The 17,415-nt window shown below is 35.7% G+C and overlaps 2 protein-coding genes across 2 annotated transcripts; one reads left to right on the forward strand and one right to left on the reverse strand.

Moving 5' to 3' along the window:
• Window positions 1–2,152: 2,152 nt before the first annotated feature.
• Window positions 2,153–5,956, forward strand: LOC100247958 (protein phosphatase 2C 37). Its single transcript, XM_002282667.4, has 4 exons — window positions 2,153–4,110; window positions 4,211–4,519; window positions 5,096–5,201; window positions 5,365–5,956. Exons 1-4 carry the CDS (start codon window positions 3,655–3,657, stop codon window positions 5,694–5,696), a joined length of 1,203 nt encoding a protein of 400 aa, XP_002282703.1. The 5' UTR covers window positions 2,153–3,654; the 3' UTR covers window positions 5,697–5,956.
• Window positions 5,957–7,218: 1,262 nt separating this feature from the next.
• On the reverse strand, window positions 7,219–14,045 carry LOC100242817 (methylsterol monooxygenase 2-2). The gene is made up of 7 exons (XM_010660227.3): window positions 13,835–14,045; window positions 11,969–12,106; window positions 10,978–11,123; window positions 10,716–10,835; window positions 10,421–10,633; window positions 10,220–10,300; window positions 7,219–7,719 (listed from the first exon to the last, which is right to left on the reverse strand). Exons 1-7 carry the CDS (start codon window positions 14,009–14,011, stop codon window positions 7,626–7,628), a joined length of 969 nt encoding a protein of 322 aa, XP_010658529.2. The 5' UTR covers window positions 14,012–14,045; the 3' UTR covers window positions 7,219–7,625.
• Between the last annotated feature and the right edge of the window lie 3,370 nt (window positions 14,046–17,415).

Raw genomic sequence — 17,415 nt, forward strand, 5'->3', positions numbered from 1 at the left:
GGTACCCGACAAAACCTGCCCCATTGCCATCCCTAGTTGTAAAAGAGCAAATTTTGACAGTAATTCTATAAAACACTTTTAACTTAAAGCATTTTTGAAAAAAAAAATAAGTATTTAAAATATTTAAAACACAACTTATAAAATTTTATAAAAATATATGTTAGTAATTTTAGGCTAATCCAAACTATAGTAATCACCCTATAAGGGGGGTAAATAGGATGATGGTCTCTTTTTCACAAATTTAAACTATGCAAAAATAAGAGACAATTATATACAAATATATAATAAACAAAATAAACACAATTGCATATAATTTAAAAGAGTTAGGGAAGAGAGAGTGCAAACACGAGAGTTTATAGTGGTTCGGCACTTCCTTACCTACGTCCACTCTCCTCAACCTCCTAACCGAGTGAGGGTTTCACTATCTTGAAGCTTCAACCAAGCTTCCAATTTCTTTACAATTGAATTATGGTTTCAATTCACCCTCTTGGACTTTTGGCTCCAAGCACCTTTTACACTTCTTCGAGAGATATCCCACTCTTGAACAACCTCTCAAGTGATACCCCTCACTTGAGAAAATTTCTCTCAAAGATTTACAAATAAAATGATCTCTCAAAAATCCTAGCACAAAAACTTTAAGCTCAAATGATACAAGAGAAACTAGGATTGGATGGTGCACTAAAGATATACAAGTTTTGGAATAATGGTGCACTCAAAAATACTCTTCAAAGGCTCAAATATAATCAAGAATGATTTGGGAAGGTTTTTGCTCATTAAACAATGAAGTTTGGAGCCTTTTATAGAAGAAAAAAGTCATACTAGTCGTTGGGGGTTCGACCGGTCGAGCTAGGGGTCGACCGGTTGACTAGCGGTTAAGAAAAGTGACCGTTGGGCCTCAACCGGACCTCGACCGGACCTCAACCGGTTGAGGTTCAACCTTGACCGGGAAGAGAAGGCCACTGGGAGAGAAAGAAACTTTTTAGCCTCCCTCAACCGGTCCTCGACCGGACGAGTACAACCGATCGACCGGTTGAACTGGTTAAGCCATTTTTTTGGTTCAACACTCAACCTTTTTCAACTTAAAACCTTTTAATACAAGTTTGAAAATCATTTAACACAAGGTTTTAGTTGAAAACATGAAATCATTGAATTCTTAAATATTTAAAACAATATTACTCTTGGATGATTTTGGTGCATAAATAAAGAATGAAATGCATGAAAATCCTAGTGCACCAACAACCTTACAAAGAGATCCTAAGAAGTTTTGGTCTTGAAAAACTCTTCTTTTTGAAGTGGTCTTCTTCTTCATGATTTCTCCTTGGCTTGATTTGTCTTTGGATTGCCACTTTGGAAGTCATCTTGCCTAATCACACTTGAAATATGATCATTAGTTCTAAACCTTATTTTGTTATCATCAAAATCAAGATTAACCAAACCTTGATTTCACAATATATTTGATCAATAATTTTCTTAAAAATACTTACTTTCGCTAAAAACATAAAAGCATTCTAAGGACCTGTTTGGTTCCTAATTTCAAAAACGGTTTTTTGTTCTTAAAAACAAAAACCATTTTTTGATAACAATAAAAAGATGTTTTTATTATTTTTTCACTATTCGTAGAATAAATTATTTTTTTGTGTTTTTTTTTTTTTTTTTTGTATTTTCTTAATTATTTTTTGTGTTTCCACACAGGTGAGATCCACCCAACCACCACATCCCCACCTCCACCCGTAAGCCCTTTCTTATTCCTTAAATTATTGAAATAATATATTTATATATGATTATAAAGTCATCAATTGTTTAAGAAAATTATAATTGATGTAAAAATTTTAAAATAGGTTATTTTTTTTAATTTAAATGAATTGTATATATAAAAATTATTTTTATATTTATAATATAAAGTTAATGAAAAAAAACACTTTATTAATTAAAAAAATAATTTTTTATTGTTTTATTTATTCTATTTTTTTTTATTAACTCAACAAAATATATTTTTTTAAATTTTTGAGAATAAAAATGTTTTCCAAAATTTAATTCCCAAACATATATATATATTTTTTTTAAACATAAAAATCTGTTCTTGTTCTCAAAAAAACTGTTTTTCAGCACAGTTTCAAAAACAGTACCCTAATACTTGCATAAAAAATATCAAGAAGTAAATCATTTTCTTTTAGAATCGATAGCACGAAAAAATTATAGACGGAGACAAAAGTGTACACCTAGAATGAGAAGTAAAAGGAATGATGCTCGTCTACATGTCTTAAAGTTTGTGGCTTTGAGCCTTTGGCTACGTTAAAGGACGATGCGGCGGAAAATTAGGTCGGATATCTCAACAAATGATAAAGACAGAGGTAGATATTATCACCTTCACCCTTCAACTTGAAACCTAAGAGTGAGAATGAGATATGTGTCAGACTGAAGAGATCACCGTCAGAGGGGTTTCGTCATACCCCGCTTTCTCAATCACGTGCCGCTGCTTTCTGTTGCGTCACCTCATTGCTTGCCAGCCCATTCCTTCCACGTGCCTACATCTTAGCGGTTGCTGCAGGTTCCGCCCCCTTCCACCTCTGCCTCCACGTTTCCGTAACTGAAACCATTATCATATTTCACATGCCTCCACATACTATTTCAAGTTATAACTTTCTCTCATTTCCATTTAAAACCACCCTTCTTTTCGTTAATTAGGAAACTTTCTCCCAAAACGTCTCCAAAAAATCCACGCCACCGGGCGGCAATTTTAATTCCAAGGAAACCAGTGCTCGAAACGTGTTCAGCGCGAACTGCGAGGATGCAGTCTCAGCTCCACGTCGGTTTTCGACACGTGTCGCCTCTACACTTTACAAACTTAAGATATTCCGCAAGCGTCAATCCACGTTGACATCTGGTCTCACACGTGTCCATATCTGCCTCGTTTCGTAGACGTTTTCACAGGACAACTGGAATCCAGAAAATAGAGAAGATGGCTTTTAATCATCCCAGAGTGCGTCCTCACACGCGATGTCGACCGAGCGGGAAAGGTGCCGAATTATGTCGGTTGCGTGTTCCCACTCGCCTAAGCTCGTGTGGTGTTCCAAATCAAACGCGAATCTCGTAGTCTAAGATCCCGCCACGTGTTGATATCCTCTATAACAGTATTATATGAGTATTAAAAGATCAAAATATAGGGGTGAGACTACAAAAGGCGAATAAGAGGACAGGTCGTCCCAGGACCACATGCGTGTCAGAAAAGACACCGATCGTGTTGCAAAGGGATTGGGCCACGTAGAGAAGCCGAAGGCAGCCTTTACACGTGGTGGACTTTGAATAGGAGAGAGAATATAGGTGGGAAGATGGACGGTTGCGATGCGATTTTTGTATTGAGAGTTGTACGTCACACCAACTGTTCATGTCGGATGATGCCCGTGACGGTGACGGGCAGCTGCCCGTAACTTGCTGGTGGCCCCCAGGTGAAAATGGAAGCGTCTTCCCTCAGTAGAAAAAGCTTCCGGGCCTCCATTTCAACGGGTACTTGAGAGAGCGTACCGGACGATCTCTGGTATCTGTTCTTTCGTTTTTCATTACCAAAATATTTATCAATATTGTTAACTGGGGTTTGCGTTGGAGCTTGAAGCCGAAGTGCGAGAGTTTTGGTTTTTGATTCATCAGGCGATTTTCATGGCTGGGATTTGCTGCGGAGTTGTTGGCGAGAGTAAAACACAGGCGGCGATTGAGCCCAGTTCCCGACCGGCGAGGCGTCGTAGAGTGGACGTACGCCATCTGAAATTTGTTGCCGGTGTTTCCGTCCCGACGCCGGAGAAGAGCCGTAAACGCCAGAAGCTAGAGGTTTATGATAAGACAGCTTCGGAGGCGGCGCGTGAGTGCGAAAACGCCTTAGAGAATTGTAAAGTGCAGGAAGACGAATCTGTAGAACTGAAAGGAGGTGTTTCTGTCCAGGTGGAGCAGGATCAGTTGGTCCAGGAATGCCCTAAATTTGGTATGACGTCTGTACGTGGCAGGAGGAGAGATATGGAGGACGCTGTATCGATACATCCATCGTTCTGGGGCCAAGACGCCCAAAATTGTACTGGATTACACTACTACGGCGTTTACGACGGCCATGGCTGCTCTCATGTAAATTATCGATCTATAGCTTAACGCTTCGTACCTATTCTTCATCTTACGATTCGCTGAAAGACTTTATCCTAATTTCGTTTTGTTTTGATCTTCGTAGGTGGCGATGAAGTGCAAAGATCGGATGCATGAGATTGCAAAAGAGGAAATCGAGAGATGTGGGCAATCATGGGAACAGGTGATGGAGCGAAGCTTCTCGCGCATGGACAAGGAGGTGGTAGAATGGTGTAATGGTCAGTGGAGCTCGAATTGCAGGTGCGAGCTTCGGACGCCGCAGTGCGACGCAGTTGGATCTACGGCCGTTGTTGCGATTGTAACGCCGGAGAAGGTTGTCGTTTCTAATTGTGGTGATTCCCGCGCCGTTCTTTGCCGTAACGGCGTCGCCATTCCTCTGTCATCCGACCACAAGGTTAGCCTTCTGAGACACGAACATCTCACTGGTTTTCGATTTTTATTTTTTGTCTCGGTTTCTGAGAACTGGAGGACGGGAAGAAAGAGAAGATGAAAACAAAATAGTAGTTGTATGCATAGGCTTCGTTCTTGAAATATAAAATTCGTCATTTTTTCTCCCATTTTCTCACCAACCAAACGGGACATAATTTTATGATCACAAATTTGGAATTTATTCTTGATCCTCCTTACTCGTCTCATTAGAGCGAAGATCTCAACACGCCGGATCACGCGTTTTTACCAAACCTCCCATCTCTGACGTGCGCCCTAGGTTGCACGTTCTACTGTGAAACGAGGTTGCGCGTGCCCGTCACGCTCCAATCCCTTGGTTTAGTAGTGGGTTTGGAACTTTTTGGAACTTTTGGTTGTGGAACACGTGGACACTCAAGTTGCGTTTGCTTTGCAAATCGCATTTTCACTGTTGCTGTGTGCATCAGTAGAGTATACACGCTTTGTAGGAGCTTATGCCCAACCGTTGGATGCATATAGATTGATGTCTTGACATTTAGACACTTTCTTTTGTTTTTGGGTACAGCCTGATCGACCCGATGAACTGCTACGGATCCAGGCCGCCGGCGGTCGTGTAATATATTGGGATGTTCCACGGGTTCTCGGAGTCCTAGCCATGTCCAGAGCTATAGGTAAGCGTCCATTTAGCCTGCCCCTTAGCATATACTCTCACCAAATTATTTTTTACTTTCTTCTTCAAACAAACCAAACCAAATACATCTAATTTTGGTAAATTAATGACTAGTTTGGGAATTGCAGTATTTGAAAGCCCAACTCATATTCATTCTTACGCAGGTGACAATTACTTGAAACCGTACGTAATTTCGGAACCGGAGGTGACGACATGGGACCGAAGCCCAGAGGACGAGTGTTTGATCCTGGCAAGCGACGGACTATGGGACGTAGTGTCCAACGATACAGCATGCGGAGTGGCACGTATGTGTCTGAATGCGCAGGCGCCGCCGTCTCCGCCGGTGTCACCGGAAACTGGAGCTGGGATAGGTGCAGGCGGCGAGAGCTCCGACAAAGCTTGCTTAGACGCGTCTATGCTGCTGACGAAGTTGGCCTTGGCTCGGGATAGTGCGGATAACGTCAGCGTGGTTGTAGTTGACCTGAGAAACAAATAAAAAGAAAATCCCAGAAATTCTGTTTTTATTAAATACTACTGGTAATGGTCTTTTGTCTTTTTTTCTACAATCAAAAGAGAGGGAAAACAAGAGAGATTATCATTCAGATGTTTAGTGGACTGCACAAAATGTGCAGAGAAGAATGAATTATACAAGTTTAAATCTTAAACTGTGAATTTGATGACCACCATGTACAAGAAAGCGAAGGGAGATATGTTTTTATCACCCTTGGAATCCATGATTAAATACCCTTATTGATCTGTCTTTTCCAGTGTTATCAGCCATTACATTTATTTTCCCTTTCCATTTTCTTAGAAAATTTATACTCCAGACAGAAGGTGGGTGGGTGATATAATTGGAAATTGAACGAGTCCTAAGAGCAAGTTCATTTCTTACGTGGAGCTCTTTTTCTTTAATTCGCCCAGAATAAAACTAAAATAGCTAAACGTTTAATCGAATTAGGGTTGAAAATTGTGTAATGATGTTCAAAAGAGGGCACCCACAGAATTCGATTAGGAGGATATCCAGCCATTGTCTTGTTTCCCCATACAAAATTTTGGAGAATGTGCAAAATACATTGAACTAGTGCGAAGTTACAGATGGTGATTGTTGTTGGGACCCTTGTGGCGTATGGATAAGCGTCATCCCGCCCTCTCAGTGGAGGGAGTGGGAGTGGGAGATACTGGGATCCCCATCCCCACCTCCAATGATTCATATTCCGTGACAGGATGTAAAGGGGTTAAGCACCCAGACCTGTTGGTCCCTGGTTCATGCCATCACCATCTCTCTCTGCTGGACTTAATTAGGTTTTGTTTGGATAGTGATGGCATTGTCCTGTGTATTTATAACAACTACTTAACCAATCAAAACTCCATTTACTTTTACCCTAACTGGCACCAAGCGAGACCATGGCCGGTGGGGAATATATACATTGATTGTGACCTATCGCTGGTCGCTCACTGGCCTTTTGTTTGGGTGAGCCAGGATTCTGTATTGCAAATTTTTGCTACAACTTGCAAAAATGGCTTCGCCCTCTTCTCAGCATTATGAATATTGACCAATTACAAAGGAGTCCCCTAAAATTAAAACAAGGTTTCATCGCAATACCCTACTAGACTCGTTGATTTGGTCCCTGCGAGGAAGCCTTTTTCGACTATTCACTGTAACAGTTGGTTGATAGCTCTTTTCTCCACCCTTCTAAGATGGCCCTCACTCTTGCTCTGGTTAACCCTTTCCATAATTCAAATTGGGATGGGTAGTCTAGCTCAATACCCAATTGGTCGATGCAATGTGTAAATGACCAATAATAATATCTCTACTGGATGGGTAAGCCTTTGGGTCAGGCAACTGGGAACTCAAAACATTCAGAACCAAGCAAAGGAGGACTGAATGCCCTCCCTTTATCTGCATTTGCTCACCGTATTAAAATTGACAGACAAAATAAACAAGTAATCTTTATGTGTTTTGATTACCAACATCGCCCATTTTATTCTTTTCATTCCTATAGAGAAAAAGGAAAAAGTGAAGCAGATGGTAGGGCATCATTTAGACCATCTGCAAAAATTGGATCCATTACATGGAAGCTTCGTGTCTAACAAAGGCAACTGAGTGAACAATTCCAATCTTAAGGGAAAAACAAATCAACCACATGAGATTTAGCATATTGAATACATGTGTTTCTTTCTAAAAGAAAGCACATGAACACAAAGTCGGGTAGCACGGGAGGATAATGACAGGACCTATGGTCTAGAGGTCCACAAGAATCCTCCTAAAGGATTCTATGCTATGGATCACTGGAAACTGTAACCTGCCTACCACCAAATAAACCAGAAGGAAAAAAATACTGAAGAGGAATAAAGCAAAAGGGAACTTTTTCTTCTATGGCACCAGTCAGATAGAAAACATTCTCTGGCATCAAGACTAATAAGCTTACTTCTCTCGTGACGTTTGATTGTTGCTGGCTTCAGCTTCATATCTCTTCAGTGCCTGCAATTTTCTGTAACCCTTGTCTGTACCAAATATCCTGATAAAGTGCACAAATGGGAGTTAGAACCATCAATGTATCAGAGAGGATTTACAATAAGAACCAGGTATCATTGCAAAAGAAGCATGTCCTGATTCTACAAATAATATATATAATGCTTCATGATCCCATAAAAAACATATAGGGTTAGATGGCAGAGGAAATCAGAAACAGAAATCACAGAGCAGGTGAAATGATGAATGTTTGTAAAGCATACTGTGGCTGATTCTAACCAAAATTCAAAAATTGACAGAAAATTTCCATCCAAATTATAATATTTTGTTAATAAATAATCTCTAGCAACATACAGGGTATGAGCAGAATTCAAATCCAGAGCCACATGGTCATAATTTCTTCAACTAATAATATTTCATGCAACTCAAAAGTTGGCATAAAGGAAAAGACAACATTTTTTCCCGAGTTACAAAATTATTTAAACTGACCTAGGCAGACAAAATATTGAATGTTTAATTATAGTTAATGGATTATCTCTAAACCATTAGATGTGTGTACCATAGTCATGATTTTCTGAATGCCACTCTCAAGATTTTCTCAGTACCTGCAAAAAATTACACTAACGGATATTTCATTCCACTCACTGATATTTTTCATGGCATCCTATGAAACTGACATGCAAAGTTTGCAAGCAATGCAGGTTTATAATTACTCAAAAAATTTAAGATTGATCGAAACTCGCTTTTGTTGTGCCAGTGGAAGCCTTAATGCAAACAATATTATTTCTAGAACACAAAAATAAACCAATTCACACAAAAGTGGACGAGGTTTTAACATGGTTCGGCCAACCATGTCTAAATCTAAGGATAAGAGACGATCATTCCAGTCATGAATATTTATTGAGATATTCCTAATAACTTTCCTTATTCTATAAGGAAATCTAATATCATAATAACATATCGACTTAGAAAATATTCTATACAATATTCTTTACAAAAAGGAATCTATACTAATTAGGATTTTTGGACACTTTTCAACAACTTTTCCCCTGTGGGGCAGTTCAAAAAGTATAATTGATGTTGTCTACAAGAACAAATAACCCAGGAAGTGATTATGAAGGATATTCATGAAAATTTTTAAACACTGCAAAATTCCCTTCATCGTTTGTAAGAAAGGAGAAGCTAATAGGGTAGCTGATGCTATAACTTACATGGGTTTATCATCCTAATTCAATTATGTGGATCAAAGGGTTCCAAATCAAGTGGAGAGTATTGTCAATAAGGGTACAAAAAGAGTGAACCTTCAACAGTGTATTGCTATAAGTTTGTTATCAATAAGACTTTCTTTCCTTCCAAAAATAAATGAACAAATTCTCAGTGGGCCAACTAGAAAACTCCAGTTCTCCAATGATCTTGAATGTGAAGAAATCAATTTTCTTGCTCCAGTCTCTGGTCCATATGACTTCCAGACAGTATAAAGAACACCTCTCACATAAAGGCAGGCAGAAGCAAAACCTTTAAATGTATAAAGGAGCATCCCCCTTATCTATCAAAATCTGTGTGTGGGGCATAGTCAGGAATCCTACAAAAGATAGAGGCATGTTCCCAATCCCACAAGAAACCAGAATGCTGCATTTGGTTTTTTTTGAAACATTGTATTGTTTTCATTTTCTTCCCTAATTTGCAAGAATGAATTAAAAGTCAATAAAGCAGAAGTTTTTGCATCCTACATGATATTTCATTAATCCTCCTGTATCCAGTAGAAAAATCGTCAATCATAAATTCAAAACTAGCTTATTATGCTCTAAACAAATGATCTAAAGAAGCCCATGCCCGTTATTCCATGTTCTCATTGTACCATGTTCTAGGGTAAGTAGCAACCAGAGGGCACATACACATCCCAACCAGCATAACAAAGTGATCCATGTTCTAGGTAACATTCCCTCTGACTCTGAGTGCCTCTACCTCTGTAGAGTAGGCCTCTGAAGAGTGTAGACCCTAAATCTGAGCCTTGATGCATTTTCATTGATCCCTAGGAAGCAATTTCAAACTATGCATGTGGACTATTGTGGCAATCAAAAAACAGAAATTACCGTCCAACAAATATCATTACTAAACAAAATGAGGTTGAATGTTCAACTGCATTTTATCTCTGAATTAAAATATCCATCTATTCAATCTAGCTATATATATATATAGATGTGTGTGTGTGTGTGAATAACATCTGAGATGACTGAAACAAATGGCATATACCATTTTCAACCAGAAAAGTTAGCATGGTTAATACAAGCAAAACAGTTTCACAGATGCAACAAAGATGAATATGAAAAACATGTCACAGCTCTACCAAAGCTCATCTTCTTCAAGTAATTTCACACAGTACAATTTCTTCCGGAAAAACTTTTTCTTTTATAGGCAAAAGGCGGATGTAGATTAATAGTGACTAAGCAAAGGGCATACCAAAGCACACATGATTTATACAATAGGCACCAGCAGGCAAGCAAATTCTTCCAGAAAAACACATGCTAGATGTTTCAAAAAATTACCAGTCCATATAAACAAAAGTTGATGAGTAGTTCCCAGACTTGGTGTACAGCACGCGGTGATGATAATCATGAAAATTAGCACTGCAAAATTTTATAGATGATCAGCACTGCAAATTCTTCCATTTATAGATGAAAATCCACACCATGGTGATCAAGTAGATTGCCAACCCAAGCAGCAAGGAAGAAGAAAATATAACTCACCCTCCATACAAAGGGATAAAATTTGAAAGGCTAAATGGAAAATGGTATCCACAATGAGCCTCAACAGTCTCCAGCACTCTCACTACCATCCATAGCCACAGGGTAAACAAATGAGGTCCAGTGATAGCAGGGCCTAGAATAGTTGCAAAGCCAAGGAACAGTATCTCAGCAGGATGAGCATATTCAGAAGTCAATCCAAATGGTGTGGCATACCTATATATCATCCAGTTACACCTATAAGAGCACTGAAGAATGAATAACAAACCAATTACTTATGTCAACCATTTTCACTTACTCATGATGGATACTGTGCACATGCTTGTATAACCATTTTGTATGTAAAATCCTGTGCCCCCAATAGAAAACAAAGTCCTCTAGGATGAAGTAGAAGAGTATTTGCGTCAGGATCACTTTCCTGAAAAATTTAGCATTCTTTAATACTCAAAAAGATGAATCTCACTGTCAATTCCTAAGGAATTGATACAGCTCAAGCATATAGCATAATGAAAATAATAATGAATGTTAAAAAATTTTGTGCCTAAATAAGAGGAATATACCAGGATGGCAATGGCAGACTACTTTGCATGCCCATGTATCTGAAGACAGGATAAGAAAAAATCATAACTGGTAAGTTTACACCAAAATGATAGAGCAATAGACGAGTGATACATTTATTCTGAGCAGCAGGAGTGTTATTCTTCGTCTGCATAAAAGCAAACAATTGTGTCAGAATAAAAAGATTCAGCCTCTTAACAATGAGATATTAAGTGGTTAAGACAAAATTAAGACAAAATTAAGACAAAGTTGATAGGTTATAATCAATGGAAACAGAAGATAGCCATGCATGGAGGCTTTTGCATCAATTCAATGGTAGTAGGCAACTAAAAAAATTATGCTCTAGAAAAGTTATTTGCCACCTAAAAAGATACCAAGTAATTGCTTAAATTTCCTTTTCCTCCTCAAATAAAATATTAATGAATTGCCTAATCCAGGTGAGCCCAATATTGGCCTGAAGCATGACCTGATACATCTAAATGGGAACATTTAAGATAAACAAGAACAAAAGAGACAGAAGAACGTTACAAGCAGTGTGCTATCCTTGAAGCTAAGTTTGGAAACACAGATAGATGAGAGCTTTTTGTGTCAAAAATGGAGCATTTAATAGAACACCGTTACTTTGATATTTTCATATCAAACCATGTCCAAATGGGAGCATAAAAATGAGATGACTCCATTTCTGTGCCAACATGATTGACTTGAGGTGAACAAAAATGTTGGTGCCACAGATTCTTCACTTCAATTAAAAAATAACAATGAAAAAAAATCAATGATTGTAATAGCAAGAATCACACGTGGAAGCAACTAATAAATATGACATTACATAGTACTTCTTTTCCAACATCTGGATCACATGGCATATTATAGATTGCAAAGCGTAGCAGCATAAGACTTGAGGGTGATAAATAATCCAAATTTGAAGAATTTTCCTATCACAGAATATAAGCATCTAATGCATATGCAAGAATTAAAGCTAGGTCAGGGAGAAACCTGGATTTTGTACTTGCTCAGGTAACCTAACCTCTCAAGATATATGAATGGAAGACCCGACAAGAAAAAGACACTTTCATGAAGAAAGAAACTTCCCAGACAAGCCAACTGAAAATCACTGAAGTGAGTGATCAGATACTGCATCACAAACACAATAGAAGAATGTTGATTAGATAAAACTTACTTCACGATGGGGAAGATTAAAGTGTTGCAGGAGGATTAAAATAAAAGAACATACACAATGTAGCTGAACATTATATTTTGCTAATCATCTCTTCTAACCATATCAGTCCAATGTGATTGACAAATCAATTTTCATTTAAACAGAACACAAGACCATTTTATCATCTTATAAGGCACAAAATATACTTCCAAGATTAAAATCCTGAAAGGATTCAGACAAGTACAGCCAGTCCAAGAAATAACTCCATCACATTAATGAAATTGAAGAAAACTATAACCTTTCAGATAAAGACACCAGTGCAGAGAAACACCACCCTCATTAAATGGTAGAGACCAATTACATAGTTTATGGTGGCATATATTATCCTTCAGAAAAATCTTAAATAATTTTTCTCATTATGCTATTAGAATTAAGAAGTAAAATATATTTGATTAGAAATTTAGAAGAAAACATCCAACCAATAAATAGGAGGTTCTTGCACACACTGTTGCAAAGCCAAATATTGTCCTTGAAAAAATGTATATGTAATTATTTTGATGAATGGAATGGAGAAAAGAATGAAGGTAGGAGGCAATGGAGAAGAAAAAGCACAAGTAAAAGTAAGCATGATGCTGCAAAAAAGTTACTAATATGTGTCACAAAATATGGTTCTAAGTCCATTGAGTACATAGAAAAAATGGAAAAGAAGTCTAGAGACTCCTAGCTCCCTATTACTATACTGGTGTACAAACTCATGAAAAAATCTTAAGGCTCCAAATTTATCGGGTTCTATTACCATGTTGGGCAGAGGTTTGGCAACAAAATGATTGGGTTACAACAACATGGTTGTGGTACAGCAATGGGATTCCTCAGGTTATGAGAAGGTAAAGTTTTATAGTGCATGTATCTTATAATCTATTCTTGAACACTGAATTATCTCTCAATATAAAGCCACTGAACCTCATTGTAGGTGAACTACCCTAAAATTTCATTCATTGTGACTGCATTATTGGTTTTGCTTTCTTTTCTCCAATTTGCTTGATTTTTCCAGCACATGATTCTTGAGTTTTACTTTGCAGCAAAACTTAAAAAACCACATAGTTCCACGAGTTTGAGTTTCTGTTTTTGATTTTGGCAACAAAAAAATAAAATAAAACAAGGGCAGCATCCATCAAGTCCTCCCTGACTGTCCCCACATTATTTCAAATCCAAACAATTTTCATGTTAATGTTAAAATTTAGTGATTTTCATTCAAATTCCAATTTCCTGCTCCAATTCCTAAATGAAACCCGGTTGAAAACTGATGCATCTAAGCTACATTTGATATCAATGGAAGATGAATGAGCATTCTATGATTAAAAAGAAAGGGAAAGTGACGAGCCACTTTATTCACAAATCACAATCAGACCCATCAATGGCTTTTCGCATAGTCAAAAACCCAAAACCAGAACTAACAAACGCCCATTCCTGAGCTTCAAATGAAACTGCCAAAAATGTGAAAAGGGAAATCAAGGACTGGACAGTTCCATAAAAAAAAATACACAGAATACAAACAACGCCTTCAAAACCCAGCCTGAAACAAGCAGTGATGAACAAATTAATATATGGGTTATGCACAAATCCATCCATCTAATCCACAGATATTCAAACCCAAAAATGCATGACGGGGAAAAAATTTTGTGGCAGGCTCTTGAAAATAGTACCTGCCAGGCAGATTCGAGGATGGACGCCATGGGAACCAGTGAGAATTGCTCCCAAAGGCACAGCAAACAAGTGAAAGAGTTATGGAACACGACAACCCCATCACAAAGGGGGTAGTCATAGTTTCTGACAGACTGTCCATGTGTGGAGCTGTTCCAAAGCCCAACACACGTTCTCATGTGGTTGGGAGTTGGGACCCATACCTTTGCTTTTTTTCCATTTTCATGAAAATCAAAGTTTACAAACATAATGATAACACCACCCTTCCGGAGTTGAGCGGCAAAATAGCCCTTTTATAAAAAAATATATATGTAAGTTATAAACCTTACATCCACATATATATATATATATATATATATATATATATATATATATATATTCAAATTAATCTCTTTATTATTACATAAGAGTCACGTAATAAAAGATTATTTTTTTCAAAAATTTTTAAACTAAAACCACAATCGCTGATACTTCAGATTTAAAATGAATCATCAATTGTCAATTAAAACTTTATTTTTAAACTAAAACTGATAATTGAGACTTCAGTTAAATTTGTTATATTTTTAAAATATTAATTTATTTATATTTTGATAAATTTATCTTTATTGAAATAATTGTATATTTTTAAGTTGTTTTATCAAAATCACAAAATATACCCACTGAATATTTATAGAGTGGAAAAAAACGTGTCTCCCTAATTGTAATAAGCACTACATGTGATATAACTTAAATTAATAAATTATATAATTTTATATCTTATTTATATATCATATAACTTTATTATTTTAAAATTATCAATTTATTAATAAATAAAATATTCATTTATTATTATATTTACTGATTTATCTAAATTTTAAAACAAGAAAAAAAAATAATTGAAACCTCAATTGATAAATAAGACTTTAGTTAAAAAATGAAATATCAATTATTAATTGTGACTTTAGTTCAAAAATGAAGTTTTATCGACTAAACCTTATATATATATTTTTTTCAAAATGACTATTTTGCCCCCAAAACTCACCCTTCCAACATTCCCTCATTAAAAAAAAAAAAAAAAAAACCGAAAAAATCTTGTTAACGACTGTATGAGAAAGTATACAAATGAAAAATTCCAACTCTTCCCCATCTCCACTGCCTGGGGACTATGTTTCCCGTTCCTTCTTCCTTTTTCTGAGAAATGGGAACCTCATAATTGCAGATTTTGGTGTGTATTTGAGCATGTAGGATGCTGGGCCTCACTCTCACAAACTAAAATGGCTCAATGAGAAAGGGGGCATAGTACTACCTTTTGGTACCAAATACCAATACGGTTAGCCTTGGAGGCCTACAACCTTTGAAAAATAATGGAATGTGCTCACCATCTGTGACTCTAATTCACACACCTCACACCACACCATCTGAGCCAGTGCACGTCTGGTACTGGTAGTGCTGACCACTCTTCTTTAATTTGTAGCTACTCTATTAGTTTTTAACTCTGAGCTTCTCTTTTCCCTTACTTTATATGTCACTGATTATGGCCATGCACGTGCTACAAAAATTAGAGGATTAAATAATCATTTCATTATTATTAAATAAATCTGGACATATGTTCAGTCTAATTATTGAAAATATGTGGGCATATGCCTGGTTTCTAAATAAAAAATGTCTTATTTGATTAATATTTTCAAATATTATCAATACCTAAATGTAGGGGTGAAATTTAGGTGAATTGGCATGAGTGTAATCCAATCAAATGAAACCCGATATAAACCAAAAATAAATAAAAATGAGGGTAAATATCAATTTTTAAAATATTATAGATAAATGAGATAATCACAAAATATTTATCGGGAAAAATGAGTTATGAATATGAAATCATTGTTGCAAATGAGATAAGAAATATTTGAGATTAAAAATAAATTAATTATTTTGATTTAATACTTTAAATTATTTACACATATATATTTAATCTAAATAATAATTTAAATTAAGTAATTAAATCATTAAATGGATTTACCAAACACCTTCTAAGCTAAATCTGGAGCAGCCCATTGGGCCCGTTTTGATTTGGGTCAGATTGAGCGAAGCTAACTTTTAGGCCTACTGGTGGGTCAGGATTTCCAATATGGGAAAAGCCCACAAATGGTTTCCAATGACTTGTGAGGTGCTGTAGAGCTTGGATTGGGCTCAATCATTTTCGTGGGGGGGGTGGTGCGTTAATGATTTGAGTGGTAAAAACCAATTTACTCTATTTGAACTCAAGGAATAAAATATCGGGATATATCGTCGTATATCGAATAATCTATAAATATCGATGATATCTCAACGATATATCGGTAATTACGAAGATATCGGTGATACAAGCAAAATATCAACCATAAATGAGAAAAAATCGTTGAAATTTCGAAGATAAATTGGATATATCGATGAAAAATTGGTAAAAAATTATATTATTATAAATAAGTTAATTTTAATTATCTTATAATTTATTTTGTATACTAATTAAATATAAAACAAATATAAAATTATAAATAAAATTATCAATATTTTAAAATAAAAATATTTTGTATCAAAATATACTAATATTTTAAAATAAAAATCATAAATATATTTAAATAACATAATTAGTAAATTTATAAAATATTTAATTTTAAATTAATAAATTTATTTTATTTTGATATTGAATTGTAATAATAGTATCTTGAGAATAAATTAACTTTGTAAAATTTTAAATTAGTATAACATTGAATTTAAATTAGTACATTTTTATAATTAATTAATATATTTTCAATTGAGGTAAGTAAATTAACTTAATATAGTAATACATTTAAATGATATAATTAGTATATTTGTAATAATTTAACTTCATAATGAGTTTACACTTACAAAATTCATATTTCTTATTAGCCGATACTATATTATACATATATTAATTTATTCAATAAAACAACTTTAAAATGTCTATTATACTTTTAATTTCATTTTTAAGAGTTTTTTCTTACATTTTTATAAGTTTTGATGAATTTTTGATTTATCAATATTTTATGTCAAAATATCCGCTAATATATCTTCGATATATCTGTGATTACCGATATTTTCATCCTTAATTGAACTCAAGCCAACCTATGGATGGAGGAGCTCTAACTTTGTCACTTACCCATCTCCTTTAATTATTTCTAATTATCTCCTTTTTACTTTAGGAATAATGGAGGGGTTCCACGCTGACTAGATTTTGATAGTGTTGTACATGAGGAAATAAAAGGTGAGCCATGTTCACACTCTGAATGTGAAAGCTTGGAGGAAATTGTGGATCACTTTTATCAATCCCAACTTGGATGGATTTAGTTTAATTCAATTTAAACCCATTTCCGAAAAAGTCTTTTGGTATCAAATCGATATATATCAAAAAACGGAACCAATCACAATCTACAACATACATAATTAGGTTTTATCGCTTTATACACAAATTCGTCCTATTGCTTTATATCGTAACCTCATCATTTGTATCATTATTTATACTTTCATTTGAATGACTTAGATTTTACCAAGTATTTTTTATGGTCGGGATGACAAATGGGGTACATATTGATTAAGTACCCTAACA

Source organism: Vitis vinifera, chromosome 13, assembly GCF_030704535.1.
Source record: "Vitis vinifera cultivar Pinot Noir 40024 chromosome 13, ASM3070453v1".
Taxonomy (NCBI): domain Eukaryota; kingdom Viridiplantae; phylum Streptophyta; class Magnoliopsida; order Vitales; family Vitaceae; genus Vitis; species Vitis vinifera.